Source organism: Capricornis sumatraensis, chromosome 10, assembly GCF_032405125.1.
Source record: "Capricornis sumatraensis isolate serow.1 chromosome 10, serow.2, whole genome shotgun sequence".
NCBI lineage: Eukaryota > Metazoa > Chordata > Mammalia > Artiodactyla > Bovidae > Capricornis > Capricornis sumatraensis.
The window spans coordinates 68,978,767-68,999,602 of NC_091078.1; the positions used below are offsets into that span (position 1 = coordinate 68,978,767).

General features: G+C 40.0%; 1 protein-coding gene across 1 annotated transcript in view; it reads right to left on the reverse strand.

Moving 5' to 3' along the window:
• The window catches only part of CNTN4 (contactin 4), a 425,127-nt gene that overhangs the window by 164,135 nt on the left and 240,156 nt on the right, over positions 1–20,836 (reverse strand). Inside the window, exons 8-9 of the mRNA XM_068982346.1 lie at positions 17,496–17,632; positions 14,842–14,971 (exon numbers count right to left, since the gene is read on the reverse strand). Coding sequence (XP_068838447.1) covers positions 14,842–14,971; positions 17,496–17,632 — 267 coding nt within the window. The remainder of the gene's footprint in view (positions 1–14,841; positions 14,972–17,495; positions 17,633–20,836) is intronic.

Genomic DNA, 20,836 nt, shown 5'->3' on the forward strand with positions numbered 1-20,836 from the left:
TGCATTCATTCAAGTATGGCCACCCCTGAGGAGATAATGCTGGTATCAGATATTAAAACCCCAAACTTCACCTGCCTTGCTGGGTAGGTAGCTAGAAGACTGGCTATAGTGGAGATAGTCTTCTTTCTAGGTCCATCATTTCAGAATGGCTGATGCAAAATCAGTCTCTCTGATTGGGGATGACATTCAAAAGGAGACACTCAACAATCTCTGAAATCAGAATTTTCTGTTGTAGGATTACCATGATGTGCTCCTTCTAAGACTCTTAATAGTCACCCCTGCTGGTTTTGGTCTAATTTGCTGAATGCCCTGCTCCCCCCAGGCTCCTCCTATCATGGTTGCTCTTGTTTATGGGCTTCTGCTCTTTGGAGAAAGTTATTATCAAACCAAACTAATAATATTTACAGTCACAGGTTTAAGATTAAATAAAGTACCTATACTGTACAAAAAATGCTTCAATATTTTTCCAGAGTAAATTCTTTCTACCTATTCCTCTCCTCTGCTATTTCCACTATTTCCACCTTTTGTGTGTGCGTTAGTTGCTCAGTTGTGCCCAACTCCCTGTGACCCATGGACCAGGCTCCTCTGTCCATGGGGTTCTCCAGGCAACAATACTGGAGTGGGTTGCCATACACTTCTCCAGGGGATCTTCCCGACCAAGGGATCAAACCTGGGTCTCCCACGTTACAGGCAGATTCAAAGGAGCTACCTGGACATTTTAGAGAATTTTAAGCTGAAAAGAAATACAGTTCTGTTTGAAAACAAAAAATTCTTTTTATTTTGAAATAATTACAGATTCACAAGAAGTTGCAAAGATAATGCAGGAAGGTCCAGTGTATCCTTCATTCAGTTTCCCCAATGGTTACATCATTTTTTAAAAGTAATTGGAGGATAATTGCTTTACCATGTCGTGCTGGTGTCTGCCATACAGCGTGAATCAGCCATAAGTATACGTACGTCCACTCCTTTTTGAACCTCCCCCCAATCCCATCCCATCTCTCTAGGTCATCACAGAGCACTGAGCTGAGATCCCTGTGCTATACAGCAACTTCCCAGTAGCTATGTATTTTACATGGGGTAATGTGTATGTTTCACTGCTACTCTCTCAGTCTGTCCCACTCCTTCCCCCACTGTGTCCACAATGTTCTCTATGTCTATGACTCTATTCTTGCCCAGCAAATAGGTTCCTCAGTACCATTTTTCTAGATTCCATATGTATGCATTAATGTACAATATTTGTGACCCCAGTACAACATTGAATGGAACCTAGTCATGGATAAGGTGTGTAGAGTTCTGTCTTATTTTGTCAAGTACTTTGACTTGTAACTACCACTGAAATAAAGATACAGAACTCTTCCATCACTACAAAGATCTCTCTCATGCTACTATTTTAGAGGTGCATTCAACCCCCTTCTGTATTCCCTATGCCTAGAATCCACCAATCTGTATTCCAACTCTACAATTTTGTCATTTTGAGAATATAAAAAAAATCATACATTTTGTATCCATAAAATCATACATTATGATTTTTTTCAGAGATTTCTTTTTTTTCAGTTGGCATAACGCTCTTAAGAGCCACCCAGGTTGCTGAATATATTAACAGTGATTCCTTTCTATTGCTGAGTAGTTATATCTCAACCATGTGGGTGTGCAAGACAAATTCATCTCTACTGTTGACATTTCAGGCACTATGATAACTGATGAATACTTTTTAAGCACAGAAACCATTTCAAGATCTTTCAACAGTATCACTGCCAACAAGTAGGATTAGCCTTTTTTTCTTTTTTTTAGTGTGGGGGATTGACATGTACACACTGCTATATTAACAATGGACAATATACAAGGACTTACAGTATACTACAGAACTCTCTTCAATGTTATATAATAACCTAAAAACGAAAAGAATTTGAAAAAGAATAGATTCATGTATAACTGAACCACTTTGCTGTATACTTGAAACTAACACAATATTGTTAATCACCTATACTCCAGTATAAAATTTTAAAAGCCCTTTTTCCTTTTTATGAAGGTTTGAAAGCCAAGCTCTTATTCAGTAAACAAGGGTAGACATTTTCTTATTCAAAGAAAAATATTTTAAAGCCATTTTAGAGCATCATTTTCTATACAACAACTAACACGTTGATTGAAAATCATTCTTATATGTTTTAAAAGCTTCAACTGCTAAACCCTTGTTAACCTTCCTTGAGCAGCTCTATCTGTATGAAGATAATAAGACAGCAAGCACTTTTAAATATCTGTAGCTGTAAGCACTTTGAACTTCCTACATTAGTCCAAGTTAGAGATATTTCATTTTATTTGGCATAATGTCTTGAACACTCATACAAATTTGTGAAAGTAGTGTGTGGTGGTACAATGTTATATTTGATTGAGTAACTTTGTTATGAGATCAAAATAGTTGTTTAATTGACAGAAGAGAGTCATTAAACTGTGAGAATTCTGGAATTCCAGTGGTTACAAAATGGTAGCACCCACTAGTAGTAATTATTAGGTCATCAGTTCCTGGAAGGCAAAGACTATGAATCAGGGATCTTGGACCTAGCGCAGTCCTTGCACAAAGTAGACGTTCAATTGATATATGCTGAATTAATGTATATTGTAGGAGAGAACTCAGGAATTCAGTTCAAGACAGGAAATGCCCTTCTCATGATGCTTCACCTGGAGATCAATGACTTCTTGAACTTCATGGCCTGTGTACAGGATACTCTGTCCTCTGTGGAGTTGGACCTCAGTCAAATGAAGCAGGATTATCCAATAAACAATTCAGGCTATCTGTACACTTGTCCCTCAAAATCCAATTTCCATGGAGAGACTGGTTCCAGGTACCAAAATCCATGGATGCTTAAGTCCCTCATTTAAATAGCAGGCTACAGTGAGTACAGCCAGCCCTCCATAACTAGCAGGTGTAGAGTGCTGGCCGTACTCTTTCACCATGTGAACTGGTGTGATGGTAGATGGTTAACAACTGACTCTCCAAGCAAAACAAAACACCAAAGAACTTGAGTTTTGAGCTTGCCAATTCCTGATTTTCCAAGTATAGGGTTGAACCAGAAGCAGCATCACCTGGCAACTTGTTTGAAGTGCAAACCCTCAGGCCCCACTCGAGAACTACTGTGTCAGAAATTCTAGAGGTAGGGCTCAGCTTTGTGTGTTTTAATGAGTCTTCCAAACAGTTCTGATGCATGGGAGAATCTGAGAATCAATACCATAGAAAAACCTAATTACTTTCTGATCTGATCAATTAGAGCAATAGAACTTCTACCCATTGGAATCATTCCCAAGTGACTAAGGAATAAAGAGTCCTGGAGTCTCTACCAAGGACTAGTTGGTAGGGAGGATGGTATCAGGTCAGTTCAGTTCAGTCATGCAGTTGTGTCTGACTCTTTCAGACCCCATGGACTGCAGCACACCAGGCTTCCCTGTCCTTCACCAACTCCTGGAGTTTGCTCAAACATGTCCTTCGAGTCAGTGATGTCATCCAACCATCTCATCCTCTGTTGTCCCTTCTCCTCCTGCCTTCAGTCTTTCTCAGCAACAGGGACTTCTCCATTGAGTCACTTCTTCGCATCATGTGGCCAAAGAATTGAAGCTTCAGCATTAGTCCTTCCAATGAATATGCAGGACTGATTTCCTTTAGGGTTGACTGCTTGGATCTCCTTGACTCAAGAGTCTTCTCCAACACCACAGATCAAAAGCACCAATTCTTTGGTGCTCAGCTTTCTTCATAGTCCAGCTCTCACATTCATATATGACTACTGGAAAACCCATAGACTTTACTAGACAGAACTTCATTGGCAAAGTTATCACTCTGCTTTTTAATATGCTGTCTAGGATGGTCATAGCTTTTCTTCCAAGGAGCAAGTGTCTTTTAATTTTATGGCTGCAGTCACTATCTGCAGTAATTTTGGAGCCCAAGAAAATAAATTCTGTCACTGTTTGCATTGTTTCCCCACCGATGTGCCATGAAGTGATGGGACTGGATGCCATGATCTTCGTTTTTTGAATGTTGAATTTTAAGCCAGCTTTCTCACTCTCCTCTTTCACTTTCATCAAGAGACTCTTTAGTTCTTCACCTTCTTCCATAAGGGGATAGTGTCATCTGTGTATTTGAAGTTATTGATATTTCTTCTAGCAATCTTGATTCCAGTTTGTGCTTCATCCAGCCCAGCATTTCACATGATGTACTCTGTATCTAAGCTAAATAAGCTGGGTGACAATAAACAGCCTTGACGTACTGCTTTCCCAATTTGGAACCAGGCTGTTGTTCCATGTCTGATTCTTTTTTTTTTTCCTTTTTTTTCCTTTTATTTATTTATTTATTTTATTAGTTTTTTATTTTTTTAATTTTAAAATCTTTAATTCTTACATGTGTTCCCAAACATGACTGTTACTTCTTAACCTGCATACAGATTTCTCAGGAGGCATGTCAGGTGGTCTGGTATTTCCATCTCTTGAGGAATTTTACACAATTTGCTGTGATCCACAAAGTCAAAGGCTTTGGCATAGTCAATAAAGCAGAAATAGATGTTGTTCTGGAACTCTCTTGCTTTATCTGTGATCCAGTGGATGTTGGCAATTTGATCTCTGGTTCCTCTGTTCTTTCTAAATCCAGCTTGAACATCTGGAAGTTCTCGGTTCACATACTGTTGAAGTCTCCTTTGGAGAATCTTAAGCATTACTTTGCTAGCGTTTGAGATGAGTGCAATTGTGCAGTAGTTTGAACATTCTTTGGCATTGCCTTTCTTTGGGATTGGAATGAAAACTGACCTTTTCCAGTCCTGTGGCCACTGCTGAGTTTTCCAAATTTGTTGGTATATTGAGTGCAGCACTTTTACAATATCATCATTTAGCATTTGAAATAGCTCAACTGGAATTCCATCACCTCCGTTAGCTTTGTTCGTGAGGCCCACTTGACTTCACATTCTAGGATGTCTGGCTCTAGGTGAATGATCAGGTTTATCTGTGTCATGAAGATGTTTTTTGTACAATTCTTCTATGTATTCTTGCCACCTCTTCTTAATATCTTCTGCTTCTGTTAGGTCCAGACCACTTGTCCTTTACTGTGCCCATCTTTCCATGAGCACAATACCATAATTTTCGCTGGGTATCTCTAATGTTCTTGACGAGATCTCTAGTCTTTCCCATTCTATTATTTTCCTCTATTTCTTTGCATTGATCACTGAGGAAGGCTTTCCTAGCTCTCCTTGCTATTCTTTGGAACACTGCATTCAAATGTGTATGTCTTTCCTTTTCTTCTTTGCCTTTAGCTTCTCTTCTTTTCTCTTCTTCTCAGACAACCATTTTGCCTCTTTGCTTTCCTTTTTCTTGGGGATGGTCTTGATCACCACCTCCTGTACAATGTCACAAACCTCTGTCCATAGTTCTTCAGGCATTCTACCAGCTCTAATTCCTTGAATCTATTTCTCATTTCCACAAGAGATTTGATTTAGGTCATACCTGAATGATCTAGTGGTTTTCCCTACTTTCTTCAATTTAAGTCTGAATTTGGCAATAAGAAGCTCATGATCCAAGCCACAGTTAGCTCCTCGTCTTGTTTTTTTCGGAATGTATAGAGCTTCTCCATCTTTGGCTGCAGAGAATGTAATCAATTGATTTCGGTATTGACCATCTGGTGATGTCCATTTAGAGAGTTGTCTCTTGTGTTTTGGTAGAGGGTGTTTGCTATGACCAGTGCATTCTCTTGGCAAATCTCTGTTAGCCTTTGCTCTGCTTCATTTTGTACTCCAAGCCCAAACTTGCCTGTTACTCCAGGTATCTCTTGACTTTCTACTTTTGCATTCCAGTCCCCTATGATGAAAGGGACATCCTTCTTTGGTGGTAGTTCTAGAAGGTCTTGTAGGTCTTCATAGAACTGTTCAGTTTTAGCTTCTTTGGCATTAGTGGTTGGGGCATAGACTTGGATTACTGTGATACTGAATGGTTTGCCTTGGAAACGAATAGGGATCATTGTGTTGTTTTTGAGACTGTATCCAAGTACTGCATTTCAGACTCTTTTGTTGTATAACTATAATGGCTACTCCATTCTTTGAAAGGATTATTGTCCACAGTAGTAGATATAGTGGTCATCTGAATTAAATTCACCCATTCCAGTCTATTTTAGTTCACTGATTCTTAAAATGTAGATGTTTACTCTTGCTGTCTCCTGTTTGACCACTTCCAATTTACCTTGATTTATGGACCTAACATTCCAGGTTCCAATGCAATATGGCTTTTTACAGCATTGGACTGTACTTCCATCACCAGTCATGTCCACAACTGGGTGCTGTTTTCACTTTGGCTCCATCCCTTCATTCTTTCTGGAGTTATTTCTCCACTCTTCTCCAGTAGCATATTAGGCACCTACTGACCTGGGGAGTTCACCTTTCAGTGTCCTATCTTTTTGCCTTTTCATACTGTTCATGGGGTTCTCAAGGCAAGAATACTGAAGTGGTTTGCCATTCCCTTCTCCAGTGGACCATGTTTTGTCAGAACTCTCCACTATGACCCGTCCACGTGGGTGGTCCTACACAGCATGGCTCATAGTTTCCTTGAATTAGACAAGGCTGGGATTCATGTGAGGGATGATTGTATGGTACTGGGCTATTAAAGAGCTCCCATGGTGACTCACAAGCAGCAAAATTTGATAGTCACTGAAATAGGGTTTACTGGTAATTGTGCAGCTGTCTATATTATAAGCTTTTGGTATGGATACTAGTTTAAAACAGAAAACAAACAAACAAAACAAACTTCGTATTGCTACAGTCACTTCAGATTTGCAGGAAGTTTTCACATGTGATCTCTTTTAGTTTTGACAGTAACACCCTCATTTTATTGATTGGTGAAGGCTTAGTAACTTGCTAAAGATATCAAATTTGTGTTTGAGATCCACATGCATTGCTTTCCCTCTTCCTGATGAGTTAAGTAAAGCTCCTATCAGACAATATTTGGGTAAGAAAGGCATCCCTCCTCTCACTGGATGCTGTTCACACTCAGCACATTTGATTGTAATCTGGCTCAATGAGGCAATTGAGAAATCAGACTTAGTTGCAGATGAGCACTTGTGAAAATCCCTGTGAAATAACTTTGAGTTTGCTTTAGTGTTTTTCTAATTTGTAGTCCAATCATTTGGACACATGGCAAATTAACCATATAACTGCTCAAGCCTGCACCTCACTTTAATCGACCATCAGTTCCTTAATGGCATCGGAGTGTCCTGCCAGGGTCTGATGTCTTCCACCACAGAGGCCAGGAGAATGCCCACGGTCCTGAACCATCAGACAGGAACTCCTTGGACCAAGGCGACTTCTATCCCTTATACAGTCCTGCAAAGTCAGGTCATATTCAAGACCACTGGGAAAACACTCAGTTGCTCTTAAGGACAGTGCATCCCATTTCAAAATCAAAGATACTCTAGTGTGTATAAAATAGACAGCTAGTAGGAATCTTATGTGTAGCACAGAGAGCTCAGGTTGATGCTCTGTGATAAACTAGAGAGGTGGGATGGGGGACGGATGGGAGGGGGATCCAAGAGCGAGAGGATATATACATACATATGGCTGATTCACTTCATTGTACAGCAGAGACTAACAGAACATTGTAAAGCAAGTATACTCCTATGAAAAAGATAGTAATAATTATGATAATAATTTGATTCACTGTAGATCATTTGACAACAAAGGAAAGCAGAAAAAAAGGAAAAAATATCTGCCATATTCCTACCCAATAAAAAGATAGTCTAGTGACACTGGTGGTTATGATCCAGGTCAGCTGGACACAGTACCCAAGCATCTTGCTCGAGCACAATCACTTCTCTTCTGTAGAGGATGCTGCTGGTACCTCACACGGATTCTTTTTTCTGGCCCCAGATGCTGTGGGAATCAGTTGCTTACGAACTCCAGCTGCCCCCTTCTCCGGGAAGTTGACTGGAAGGTTTTGCTCCATATACCCTGCCATTACCAGCTCCACTTGAGGGGCAGATCAATGAATGACCGATGAAGAGATTTTAAAAAAGGTCAGCCTCCTTGTCAGCCTCCTTGCCTGAGGCGGGAGTAGCTCTGAGATGCACTTATGCTCCAGACATTACCCTCTAGAATGTGATATAGGCTAGACTTTACCTGAGACCATGTCCCTGCTCCCTGCCCTCCATCCCCCTCCCTAGCCTGCTCTCTCTTATACGTTTTGCTCAGAGGACACTCCCCCAGTGACTCACAGGTACCTAACCCCTGCCTCAGCTTTGGAGGTCTTAGGCATACTCTATCCTTATTGTTCTTGTTGAATCACTTAGTTGTGTCGGACTCTTTTGTGACTCCATGGACTGTAGCCCACCAGGCTCCTCTGCCCATGGGATTTCCCAGGCAAGAATCTTGGGGTGGGTTGCCATTTCCTTCTCCAGGGATCTTCCCAGCCCAGGGATTGAACCCATCTCTTGCAATGCAGGTGGATTCTTTACCACAGAGCCACCATATATATACAGGATGACACTGGTATTCTGTATGGAACAGCACAGAAAACTTCAAGTTTGGTAGTTCAATCAGCATCCCCTGGTACCAACTTGATCATCTATCTGAGTGGACACAAACATTAGACATGAATAGAAATATTTCATTAGAAAAGTTATCTTAATAAAATACTTAATTTGGCTTTTTAAATTGTATTTTTTTTTGTAGAAGATTCAAATCTCCCTAAGATTATAAGACTCGGTTCGCTGTTCCAATTCCAGCACACTTTTCTATGACCCAGGGAATTTTGCAGTTGCTCATGGGTGTACATCACACAAGTGAATCTCATCCATGACAGAAGCTAACATAGGAGAAAAAGTCTGGAAACAGTTGCCTTGAGGAGTAATAAACTATCAAGTGATAGGTCAGTCACAAATAAGGATGTACTATTTCTATTTTAAAGTACTCATCACCAGGCTACTCTAATATACTGACCTCAAGCTAAAAGTCTATGGCATTTGCGCACCCAGTGAGTAAATCACCCAGCACCTAGGTTAATTATTTAGCAGTTTCAATCCATTAAATATAGATACATTACATATACATTAAATACCCAGACAGAATACATAAAACAAGACTAAGGGAAAAGCCTATTAAACATATGCTTCCTAACCATCTTTTATTCATGACCTTAAGGCTGTTTCCCAGCACGAAAGGGAATCTCCTCTCTAGCACTGGAGGTTGCTGATAATGGATCAATAGCTGCAACCAGCATACTTCTTTTCTTCCTTATACTGAAGTATCTTGTTTTCACTTTGTTTCTTGGTTCAATTCAACCTCCCTAAGATTCTAATACAGGTAATTACTAATCCGTTATTAAATCCATAAGAGTCGAACTATTACCACTCAGCAAGAAACAAAGTGACTTGTGAAACACGATTGTATTAAAGCTTACTCAACCAATATTCACATATGTGTATTTTCAAATAATCAAATGTCTTCTCCTTTATTCATTTAATAAGAACTCTAGGGATTTACTCATTCAATACTTAACTGCCCTTTAATTCACTTGGAATATACTAGTGTGATTTTCTGGGGCAGGAAAAATGGGACATTAAATAAAGAACTTCTAAGCTTGTTCAATATCTTCCAAAATTGGCCCTTAATTAATTTTTCCATCTTCCTCTTTCAAGTTTAAAGTTTGCCAATACACTTTATATATTTGAATTAAAATTTCTGAGAAACATTTAGGATTTTCTATGGGCAAGAAACTATCTAGATGTTTTATAACTTTTGTTCAGGCCTTTTCACTCTGCACTGTTCCTGGTTCTTTTTTCCTTTTGCCTGTATAAATAGAAATTATTTTCAAGGTTCACCTGACTAGCTCAGTCCACTGGTCAAACTCTCTTTGCTGAATTTCTGGAAGACTTACTATTTGCATCACTTGTTTGGAATTGAATAATTTCCTGACATGTCTTACAGTTCTTACACTCAATAAAGCTGAGATCAGGGAGAGGGGTTAAATAACTTCTCAGGCATTTCATCTTTACTGATCTTGCTTGCTTATCTCAAGGGAATTAAGAAAGGACTCAGACCAAGAATTCAAATGGAATTAGTTCTAACTGGAAATGACTTGAAATAAACCTCTGAATATAAGAGTTGAATCAGTGATTATTACCTCATAGGCCTCGAACCCTTGGTTGAGGGAAGAGAAAGGATCTGGTGAGGATCGTAGGATATGCATAGCAGGTAGATATATAGACACAGATATAAGTTGGCCTTCCCAGGTGGTGCTAGTGATAAAGAACCTGCCTGCCAATGCGAGAGACATAAGAGACACAGATTTGATCCCTTGGTCAGGAAGACCTCCTGGAGGAAGGCATGGCAACCCATTCCAGTATTCTTGCCTGGAGAATCCCATGGACAGGGGAATCTGGCAAGGTTCAGTCCACACGATCGCAAAGAGCTGGACACAACTGAAGTGACTTAGTGTGCACATGGATATAGATATGGATATCTAGAGATGGATGTGTACACACACACACACATCTCACTGTTGTCGTTCAGTTGCTCAGTTGTGTCCAACTCTTTGCAACCATGCTGTTATGCTCCTCTCTGGGTAAGTGCTCTAGAAAAAAATCAATTAATAGCCTTTCTCACTTCAGGCTCTGCTTTTGGGACTGTAGTCATCCTCTATCTTTACTCCATGATTATATCCTGTGATTTCCAGTCATTTGTTACCATCAAATTTTCTTATTTTAACAAAAGGACCTACAAAATCTTTTATAATTATAATGGCATCGCCAGACTTTTAAATTGGACAGCTTTCACCTGGAGGGTCTAAAGACAATGTGATTCATTCCTGAGGCCACACACCCTCCACTGTAGCTGTTTTCTAACCAGTTGACACTATGTTTAACAAAGAATACACTTCTTTCTGCAGAACATTCTACCGTGATCTACTTTTGTGAACTGCGCTCCACAACAGTCAACTCCAACTACCAACAATCAGAGCCCACTTGGCCAGGATGGGACCATTGTACTTGTCCTGGAAAGCTGGAATTATCGTTCTTAACATTTATAGTGGGGAAGGTATGTGTGTGGGGGACATCCTTACAGTAGCCACACTGATGTTGAATCCTCCCCGCCCTCTTTCAAAAAAGACTGCAACTTCGTGAATCCTCAAAAATTCTTATCTTTGACTGGGTGTTGGTTCAGGTAAAGAAGCTGGTGAGGATAACAATTATGGAAGCAGCTCCTTTCTTTTTTACCTTGCATGGGTGGACTAACATTCAACTCAGGAGCATCCACTTAATCCATGTCAGATCCACATGCCAGGCACCAAGAAGTGCTCTGCAGAAGGGCAAGTCAGGACTCTGAATCTGGGCAAATTATCAGGACTTATGGAATCAGCTCTCTCTGTGTGTTGCTTTTCTCTTATTTATAACCTTTCTATTATGCTCCAAGAAGAACTGCTACTTAGACATTAAAGATAAATTCTGAAGTCAAAGTAAAGATTTTTCTAAAGACAAATGCAAGTTGATGGTCTGGAGTTTTTATTTTTTATTTTTTAATGCCTAAAGCTTTCTTAATTCACTTAACCACTATTTTCAAAGATTTACTTCACTCATTAATTCATTTTTAAAAACAGGCTCTCAACTCCTTCATCACTTAGTGCAGTCATTCATTCTTACATTCATTCAATATTTAATGAATACATACTATGTGCTTCAATATTGCATTAAGTCCTGATAATTAAATGAGTGAAACCAAGTATGTTCATTGACATCACAGGGAAGTTAAAGTGCAGTGAGAGAAAAAGACAGAGAAATCACATTAGCAAATGTAAATGCAGCATGATATCAAGGACATTAAAAGGCAGGATGAAAATTGTAACAGCAGGAGCTGACCTGGGCACAGAGCCAGGTATGACTTCCTGAGGAAGCCAGTATGGAGTTGGGAGAGGCAGCCTCAGTCCAGTTCAGCTCAGTTCAGTCACTCAGCTGTCTGACTCTCTGTGACCCCATGGACTGCAGCACGCCAGTCTACCCTGTCCATCACCAACTCCCGGAGCTCGCTCAAACTCATGTCTACCGAGTCAGTGATGCCATCCAACCATCTCATCCTCTGTCATTCCCTTCTCTTCCTGCCTCTAAACCTGTCCCAGCAGTAGGGTCTTTTCCAATGAGTCAGTTCATCCCATCAAGTGGCCAAAGTATTAGAATTTCAGCTTTAGCATCAGCCCTTCCAATGAATATTCAGGACTGATTTCCTTTAGGATGGACTGTTTGGATCTCCTGCAATCCAGGGACTCTCAAGAGCCTTCTCCAATACCACAGTTCAAAAGCATCAGTTCTTCGGCACTCAGCTTTCTTTATAGTCCAGCTCTCACATCCATATATGACTACTGGAAAAACCATAGTGATGGACAGGGAGGCCTGGTGCACTGCAATTCATAGGGTTGCAAAGAGTCGGACATAACTGAGCAACTGAACTGAACTGAACTGAACTGACTAGATGGACCTTTGTTGGCAAAGTCATGTCTCTGCTTTTTAATATGCTGTCTAGGTTGGTCATAACTTTTCTTCCAAGGAGTAAACATCTTTTAATTTCATGACTACAGTCACCATCTGCAGTGATTTTGGAGCCCCCCAAAATAAAGTCTGTCACTGTTTCCACTGTTTCCCCATCTATTTTCCATGATGTGATGGGACCGGATGCCATGATCTTCGTTTTCTGAATGCTGAGTTTTAAACCCACTTTTTCACTCTCTTCTTTCACTTTCATCAAGAGACTCTTTTGTTCTTCTTCACTTTCTGCCATAAGGGGGTGGTATCATCTGCATATCTGAGGTTATTGATATTTCTCCCAGCAATCTTGATTCCAGCTTGTGCTTCTTCCAGACCAGCATTTCTCATGATGTACTCTGCATATAAGTTAAATAAGCAAAGTGACAATATACAGCTTTGACGTACTCCTTTCCTGATTTGGAACCAGTCTGTTGTTCCATGTCTAGTTCTAACTGTTGGTTCCTGACCTGCATACAGATTTCTCAAGAGGCAGGTCAGGTGGTCTGGTATTCCCATCTCTTGAATAATTTTCCTCAGTTTGTTGTGATTCACACAGTCAAAAGCTTTGGCATAGTCAATAAAGCAGAAGTAGATGTTTTTCTGGAACTCTGTTGCTTTTTTGATGATCCAACAGATGTTGGCAGTTTGATCTCTGGTTCCTCTGCCTTTTCTAAATCTGGCTGGAACATCTGGAGGTTAACAGTTCACATACTGTTGAATCCTGGTTTGGAGAATTTTAAGTATTATTTTACTAGCGTGTGAGATGAGTGCAATTGTACAGTAGTTTGAAAATTATTTGGCATTGCCTTTCTTTGGGATTGGAATGAAACATTTTCCAGCCTTGTGGCCACTGCTAAGTTTTCCAAATCTGCTGGCATATTGAGTGCAGCACTTTCACAGCATCATTTTTTAGGATTTGAAATAGCTCAACTGGAATTCTTTCACCTCCACTAGTTTTGCTCATAGTGATGCTTCCTATGGGCCACTTGACTTCACATTCTAGGATGTCTGGCTCTAGGTGAGTGATCACACTATTGTGGTTATCTGGGTCATGAAGATCTTGTTTTGTACAATTCTGTGGATTCTTGCCACCTCTTCTTAATATCTTCTGTTTTTGTTAGGTCCATACCATTTCTGTCCTTCATTGTGCCCATCTTTGCATGAAATGTTCCCTTGGTATCTCTAATTTTCTTGATGAGATCTTTAGTCTTTCCAATTCTATTGTTTTCCTGTATTGCTTTGCACTGATTACTGAGGAAGGCTTTCTTATTTCTCCTTGATATTCTTTGGAACTCTGCATTCATATGGGTATATCTTTCCTTTTCTCCTTTGCCTTTAACTTCTCTTATTTTCTCAGCTATTTGGAAGGCCTCCTCAGACAACCATTTTGCCTCTTTGTATTTCTTTTTCTTGGGGATGGTCTTGATCACTGTCTCCTGTAGAATGTCACAGATCTCTGTTCATAGTTCTTCAGGTACTCTATCAGATTTAATCCCTTGAATCTATTTGTCACTTCCACTGTAAAGGATTTGGTTTAGGTCATACCTGAATGGCCTAGTGGTTTTCCCTACGTTCCTCAATTTAATTCTGAATTTTGCAATAAGGAGTTCATTATTTGAGCCACAGTCAGCTCCCGGTCTTGTTTTTGCTGACTCTATAGAGCTTCTCCATCTTTGTCCGCAAAGCATATAATTAATTCTGAGTTGGGAAGAAGTAAATGAAATGAAGAGGGGACAGAAAAGCATTTGAGGCAGAGGGAACAGTGTGGACCAGTGAACTGTGGAGGAAGAGGAGGTGGTGAATAAGCAGCTCAGAAAGCTCAGTACTGCTGAAGAACAGAAGGAAAGGGGCACATGTTGAAAGATGGAGCTGAAGGGGCACAGTGTATAATGTATAGTCTGGAAAATTTATATGTGAAAGAACAAAATGCACTCAGCCTGACATGCAAACCAACATGTCCACCTAAGGCAGCTCGTCCTCTCTCCAAGCTCAAGTTTACACCCAGCCAGAGTGGCAACAGACACCAACACACTTCAGAAACTTTGCACAGTTTAGAAGAGGGGTTGATAGAGGAATAAAAATGAGTGCTAGGGGAACTGCATCATCCATTGCAAGCATCAGAAGAAGTTGATCTAGAAAGTAGTCTCCTCTTCCTGGTTGTAGAATGCATTCCTTCCTTCTCGAGAGATATCTTCAGTCTAAAGATTTCATCAACCTTTTTTCTTGGATGGAATATTTATGCTTGGGAAAGTACATGTTAGTTTAGTGATTTCAAAAGCTTTTACTTTTTTGTTCTTTCCAGTATAAAGACTCACCTATCACACTAAGCTCTGCGCTGGAAAAGATAACTCCATGTTTATTCTCTGCCACACATTGATACATGCCAGCATCTGAGAGGTTCACTATTGTTATGTTGAGTGTTCCTTGCTCGATATGAATTCTATCCTGTGAAAGAAAAGAGGAACACAAAACAATGACCTTCTACAACTGAGACCTTAAGGCATCTTTGCTACATGTTATATATCAAAGGGGCTTAATGGGAGGAAAATTGCTATCATATAAACAATTTACATCACATGAGCTATTTATCTGTCAACTAAACTTGTGGCGGGTTAGATGCTAAGTGAAACAACCTGTACATCAGTTGGTAAATGGAATTTAAATTGTAGGACTCTCTTGAGTTATCACTGATTTAATAGTGAAACCACTCAGATTAATATCCCCTCTAAACAGATGAACTTTAAATTTAAAATGATTTTTTTTTTCATTCCAAGGCTTTGTGCTAACTGGGGGTGAGGAGTGGGAAATACAAGCAAATTTACTGTTTAGAGTAGCTAAAACACTCAAATTATGAGCAGGCAACACTTTGAGGGTTAAAAGGACTACTCTTCTTGGATGAAGCAGAAACACATATTTAATGTTGTTGAAGTTTACTAAGAATAAAAAATAAGTATTGATAATTTAATGTTCTGTTACTTCACTGCTGTTGGTGGCAAGAACTAAGCTTTGGACCATCAATTGGTAGCCAATCTGAAGACAGCAAAGTGAGGTATCAAACAATAGACCATATTCATTCATCAGCCTGAGGCTACATAACTTGAGGCATCAATTTTTATAAATACCCTAAAGGACCTCCTTTTCTTCAGGAGACCTGCCATTTAAAAAGTAAAATATTTTTTGTTTGCCCTAGGGTTGTGATTTAGCTGCCTGGCATCCATGATCCCTCACCTTAAATAGAGGAAGGAAAATGCCAGTTACCTGGGCACCTACACTCAAGTGGTTTGAGGCTGGCTTTTAGAATTGAGAGAATCATGGGACCAGCAGGAGCCCTGAAGTGACAGGAGGAGGTGTGGGTGGCACGGTGTGGACTAGGCTTGTTGTATCTGCCTGTTTCTGTGGCTGCAAGGGCTGATATCCTGGCCAGAGCTCAGACTGGTTGTTCTTGCCTGGGGACTGATGGGGGGGGAAACCAGAGCACAAGAAACTGGCTGTCAAATTGGGGCCTGGGGAAAATGTCATATTTCAGCAAAAATTTGAATTCAGTGGGAAAATTAAACTGGACACAATTGTTCCTCATTTTAAGGTCCCTCCACCTCATTTATTTTTATAGGCATGATTCCTATCTCTTTCAGCCTTCTCAACAAGTTTATTCAGATTTCTTTGTTAGACTGCTTTACAGGTTGGTTACCTTTAAAAAAAAAAATTTTTTTTTTTGCATATGATTTGGAATATTGGCGTGCAGGCATATTTTGAAAAGGAGTTATTTTTGTCTGTCTTTCCACCCATTTAGCAGATTGGGTGGCTACTTCCACCTCATCTCCTGGGGCTGTGTGCTTAGCTATTCAATCATGTCTGACTCTTTGTGACCCCATGGACTACAGTCCACCAGGCTCCTCGGTCCATGGGATTTTCCAGGCAAGAATACTGGAGTGGGTTGCCATGGCCTCCTCCACGGGAATCTTCCAAACCCAGGGATTAAACCCAGGTCTCCTGCATTCCAGGCAGATTCTTTACCAGCTGAGCTACCAGGGAAGCCCATGAATACTGCAGAATATCCCTTCTTCAGGGGAATCTTCCTGATCCAGGAATTGAACTGGGGTCTTCTGCAATACAGGTGGATTCTTTACCAGCTGAGTTACCAGGGAAGCCCTTCCCTGGGCTGCTGGTCCAGAAATTACCAGACTCATGGCTTCTCTCAGGTCCTGGGATCTGCAAGAATACTGAGGCTACTGCAGTTCCTGCCCAGAGCCAGTAGAAGACGCAGCCTGGTACCTTCTACCTCTGTCACATCACAGAGTCCTGTTAAGCCAGGCAACAGTTTTGCCGCTTTTTCACCTAAGCATTAGCTACAGGGATACTGCAGCCTGGTCTCCAAAGAGGGTTTTTAGTATCTGGGCTTTCAGCTACTACTGCCTGCTTCAGGGCCTGCAGACTGGTGCCTCCCACTTTGCTCATCGCTCTTAGTTGTTCTTCTCCTTCTGTTCCATTAAGAGATGTCAGTCTCGAGTTTGCACAAGCCACTGCTACATGTCTGAGGCACAGTGAGCATTTTGCTGGTCTGTGTACTGGACTGTGTTGTTCACTAGTCTTCCCAGACAGAAGACAATATAAAACCGCACTGAAGGGGAGAACTGGAGAGTCTTACACCCTCACTTGTACATGCAAACTTGTATCTTAGCACAATTACATGATCCAGACCTTCAGCATAACTCTCCAGTTGTAAAGCCAGTGATGTTATTCTCTGGAGACCAAAGATCCGGTATGGATGTTTAACAAGGCTGAGTAATGCTGGAAAATTGGATTTATGTACAGTTTCTATCTATCAACCACATTCACTTGTTCCACTATTAATGGCATTTGGTTGCATATAATTTTGGAAACAACTGGTCATTTTTCTCTTTCCATAGCAACAAGACCACATGCCCCATTAAAGTCAATATTAAGACACACTTTTCATTCATTTGCTTACCCGAGTTAACAGTGGTTCGCCATTTTTCAGCCACCTGTATGTAGGCTTGGGCCTTCCATTGGCTTTACATTCCCAGAAGACGTTTTCTTCAATGGCCACGTGGATGTCATTTATTTTTTGACTCCAATTCGGTTGAGCTACAGCAGTTCATAAAGCAAAGATGTACATTCAGTGCACGTTCAACTCATGTTTATCATATGCAATCAAGGGGCAAAAAAGGGTTTAAGATAAAATTAACTTTCCAGAGGTTATGTCAATTATAAAGCTGGGTAGAAGTTCAGTGGGTATGTTTAGAATAAAATACCCCATCTCATGTCCAACTCTGAGTGTCCTGTTTTTGCAGCCTATGTGGCTGTTTTTTCCATCACTAAAGGCAAAATGAGCAAAACTATCACGAGCCATAGAAGTAAAATTAACTGCTCCTCCTCCCAAATATCTGTTCTTCATTCTTCCTTTTAATAAAAGAAATCTCCCACTACCACTCTGTTACTTTAAGCTGGGCTCATGTTTTCCTAGCTACACACTGTATTTCCCTTTATTTGTATCTAGAGGTAAATTATAGGATGAGGTTCATATCAATGATATGTGGTATGTGTGTGGAAGTGATGAGGGCAACCTCCAGGTTACTGACTTAAAGATACCAGCCCTGGATTCTCATTTTTCTTTCCCACTGATTAGAAAGTGACAAGTGAAATAGCCTGGGGCTCACAGATGAAGCTATGTAGGATGAAGATGCTGACCTTGAATGATCTTCTGGAATAAAGCAACCCCAGACCCACATGCCTATTTTTGGAGAGATATGTATGAAGGAAAGAAACTTCTTCTTTAAGCCATTATATTTCTATGTGTCTCTCACACGTATCATATAAATAATTTTTGTGATTCCTTTCTCCTTCAAGACTGTCATCATTTTCTATTATTACCTTTTTTTCATGTTGATAGAATATTTTCTATTAGCATATGGCCTCACAATTCCAAGTCTCTGAATGAGCCCTGGTTTTCACGAAAACCTTCTTAAGGAACTGGGTCCTGCCCTGCCTAACACAGGAATTCAAGACCACTCAATTCCCACACTTCCCAATGCGGTACTCCAGGGGTCCCCAACTCTCCAGGATCTAATGCCTGATGATTTGAGGGGGAGATGATATAATAATAGAAGTAAAGTACATGATAAGTGTGATGCACTCAAAGCATCCTGAAACCATCCTCCCACCCCTGGACTGTGAAAAAATTGTCTTCCGTGAAACTTTTCCTTGTTGCCAAAGAGGCTGGGGACTGCTGTACCACTCCCTCCTACCACCAAAACTGTGCCTCATTTCTCATGCTTCAAATAAAGTCCGATTTTCTCTCCTTGTTCTTAAGGGAAATAAAGACAATGCTAACCCACATTCCCTAAAAGGTCTTCATAATATCAAGTCTTCCCTAAAGCACAATTCACACTATTGGTAAGCTATAATGACACATGCAATTAGGCAGAAAACCCCCAGCTCAAAGTGCAGAAGCAAAGAGTAGTCATTCTGGAATGCATCTTCGCATTGTGCACCTGCATAGAATGATGTCTACCAACTTGAACCCAATAGTTAGAACTGGTATTCATATTTAATTAGAAGATGTTACTCAATATTCTTATCATATCTCTTAGCTGACTTGACTTCAGTATCTTTATTCGATGAGGCTACCAATCATTCATAATTTAATTCAAAAGGAAATGACTAGTGTTGAGCTCAAGCTTATCTTCTCAAAATGAAAAAAAAAAAAAAAAAAAACAACCTGGAAAAACAACTCACTTAACCAGCAGAGGTCCCTAAGTCCCTGAATAAATGCTACTTTCTCCTTTTATCCATCTATAAGCAAATCTCATGTTTTTCAAAGAGCAAAACACAATTTTACAAATCTTCTACTTATGGAGATGATGTATTGTTTCAAATGAGGGGAGGCTGAAAGGGTCAGCTTTCAAAACAAGTTATAACATCAAGAAGTATTAACTTGAACGCAGGGTTGTAACCTTTATCCTTGAAGGAGCTGCAAGTCTGCCATTGTTCTTTATCTTCCTGCTGCTTTGCAAAGGGATCTCAAATGGTAGATACTACCTTTTCAGTTCTCAGTCTGGAGAATTTGATGTGCAACACTGATGAGGCTAATGGCAGTTGTGTGCCTGATTTCACATTCAACCTGCTGAATATTTACCCCCGACAGGGTCTATGAAAACAAAGCAAACAAGAAAAACTATAGAAATCTGTGTGGAATATTAATAACGAAGCCAAACTTTTCAAAGAGAGTGAGGAAGAAAAATAAAATAGAAGGGCAAATGTAACTTATGAAGCAATGTCAAGTTGAAGTTCAAAAAGGAAACATCAAAACCACATGCAGAGACAGAGATTTCAATGTCATAGATTTCCTGTAACTCTTGGGCTTATTCATGGCTTTCTTTCAAAAACACAGAAAGAGCTGGAAACACAACCTTGCCATCTCAAAAAGGATAGGGAGAGGCGAAGGGAAGGGAGAGCCTTGAGAGGATTTTGAAAAGACCTTGCAAAGTTCTAACTAATTAAACCCTTCTGAGGGCTCATTCTCTCTTCCAACAGGGTTACAGAGGTTAAGGTGCTCAAGAAGAATGCTCAATAGTAGTGGTTTGTGCTGGTCAAGGTGAAATCAACAGCAAATTCAGTCTTTGTGAGACATCGTCAGATACTTTCCTTTTCTTTTCTTTTTTAAAGTAAAATTAATTCTCAGAAACCAGATTTGAAGGACAAAAATCTACTCCTCCTGAAGTAAAATGAATTCATAAGAGCCAAATTTGAAATGATATAAACACATTCCTCTTGAAGTCAGTATCTGGACAGGGGCCCATGGGGATTGAGAATGGAATACTGTATTATATATACGGCAAAGGATGAGATAATCTTTCTTTTAACATGCCAATTGCAGATCTACAGGGCAAAAACCCACACAGTGAAGGTTTCTCCTGCCATTCAACTTAGATTGGATGAATCATATCTAAGTGAGTGAGTGTTTTTTGGTAATAGAACAGTTCTGTGCCTGATGGAAATTATTCATATATATGTCTATATATCTCTTTGGGTCACTGAGTTCAAAGTCCTTGGATAACAAATGGTCCACGTTAGTGCATAAGAGAAAATACTGTTTCCTTTAACTTTTTTTTGGATAATGTATGTGGGTCCGTGGTATTTATCACTTAATATCTAGGTTCTTTTGCAACACGATGTCTAAAAAAATAGCTCCATGGAAGGCTTGAACAGGTTGATTCAGCCCTATTATTTCAAAAAGAAGTTTATGTCTAAATGCTTTTTGGGCATTATATATATGTAGATCCCAAATAC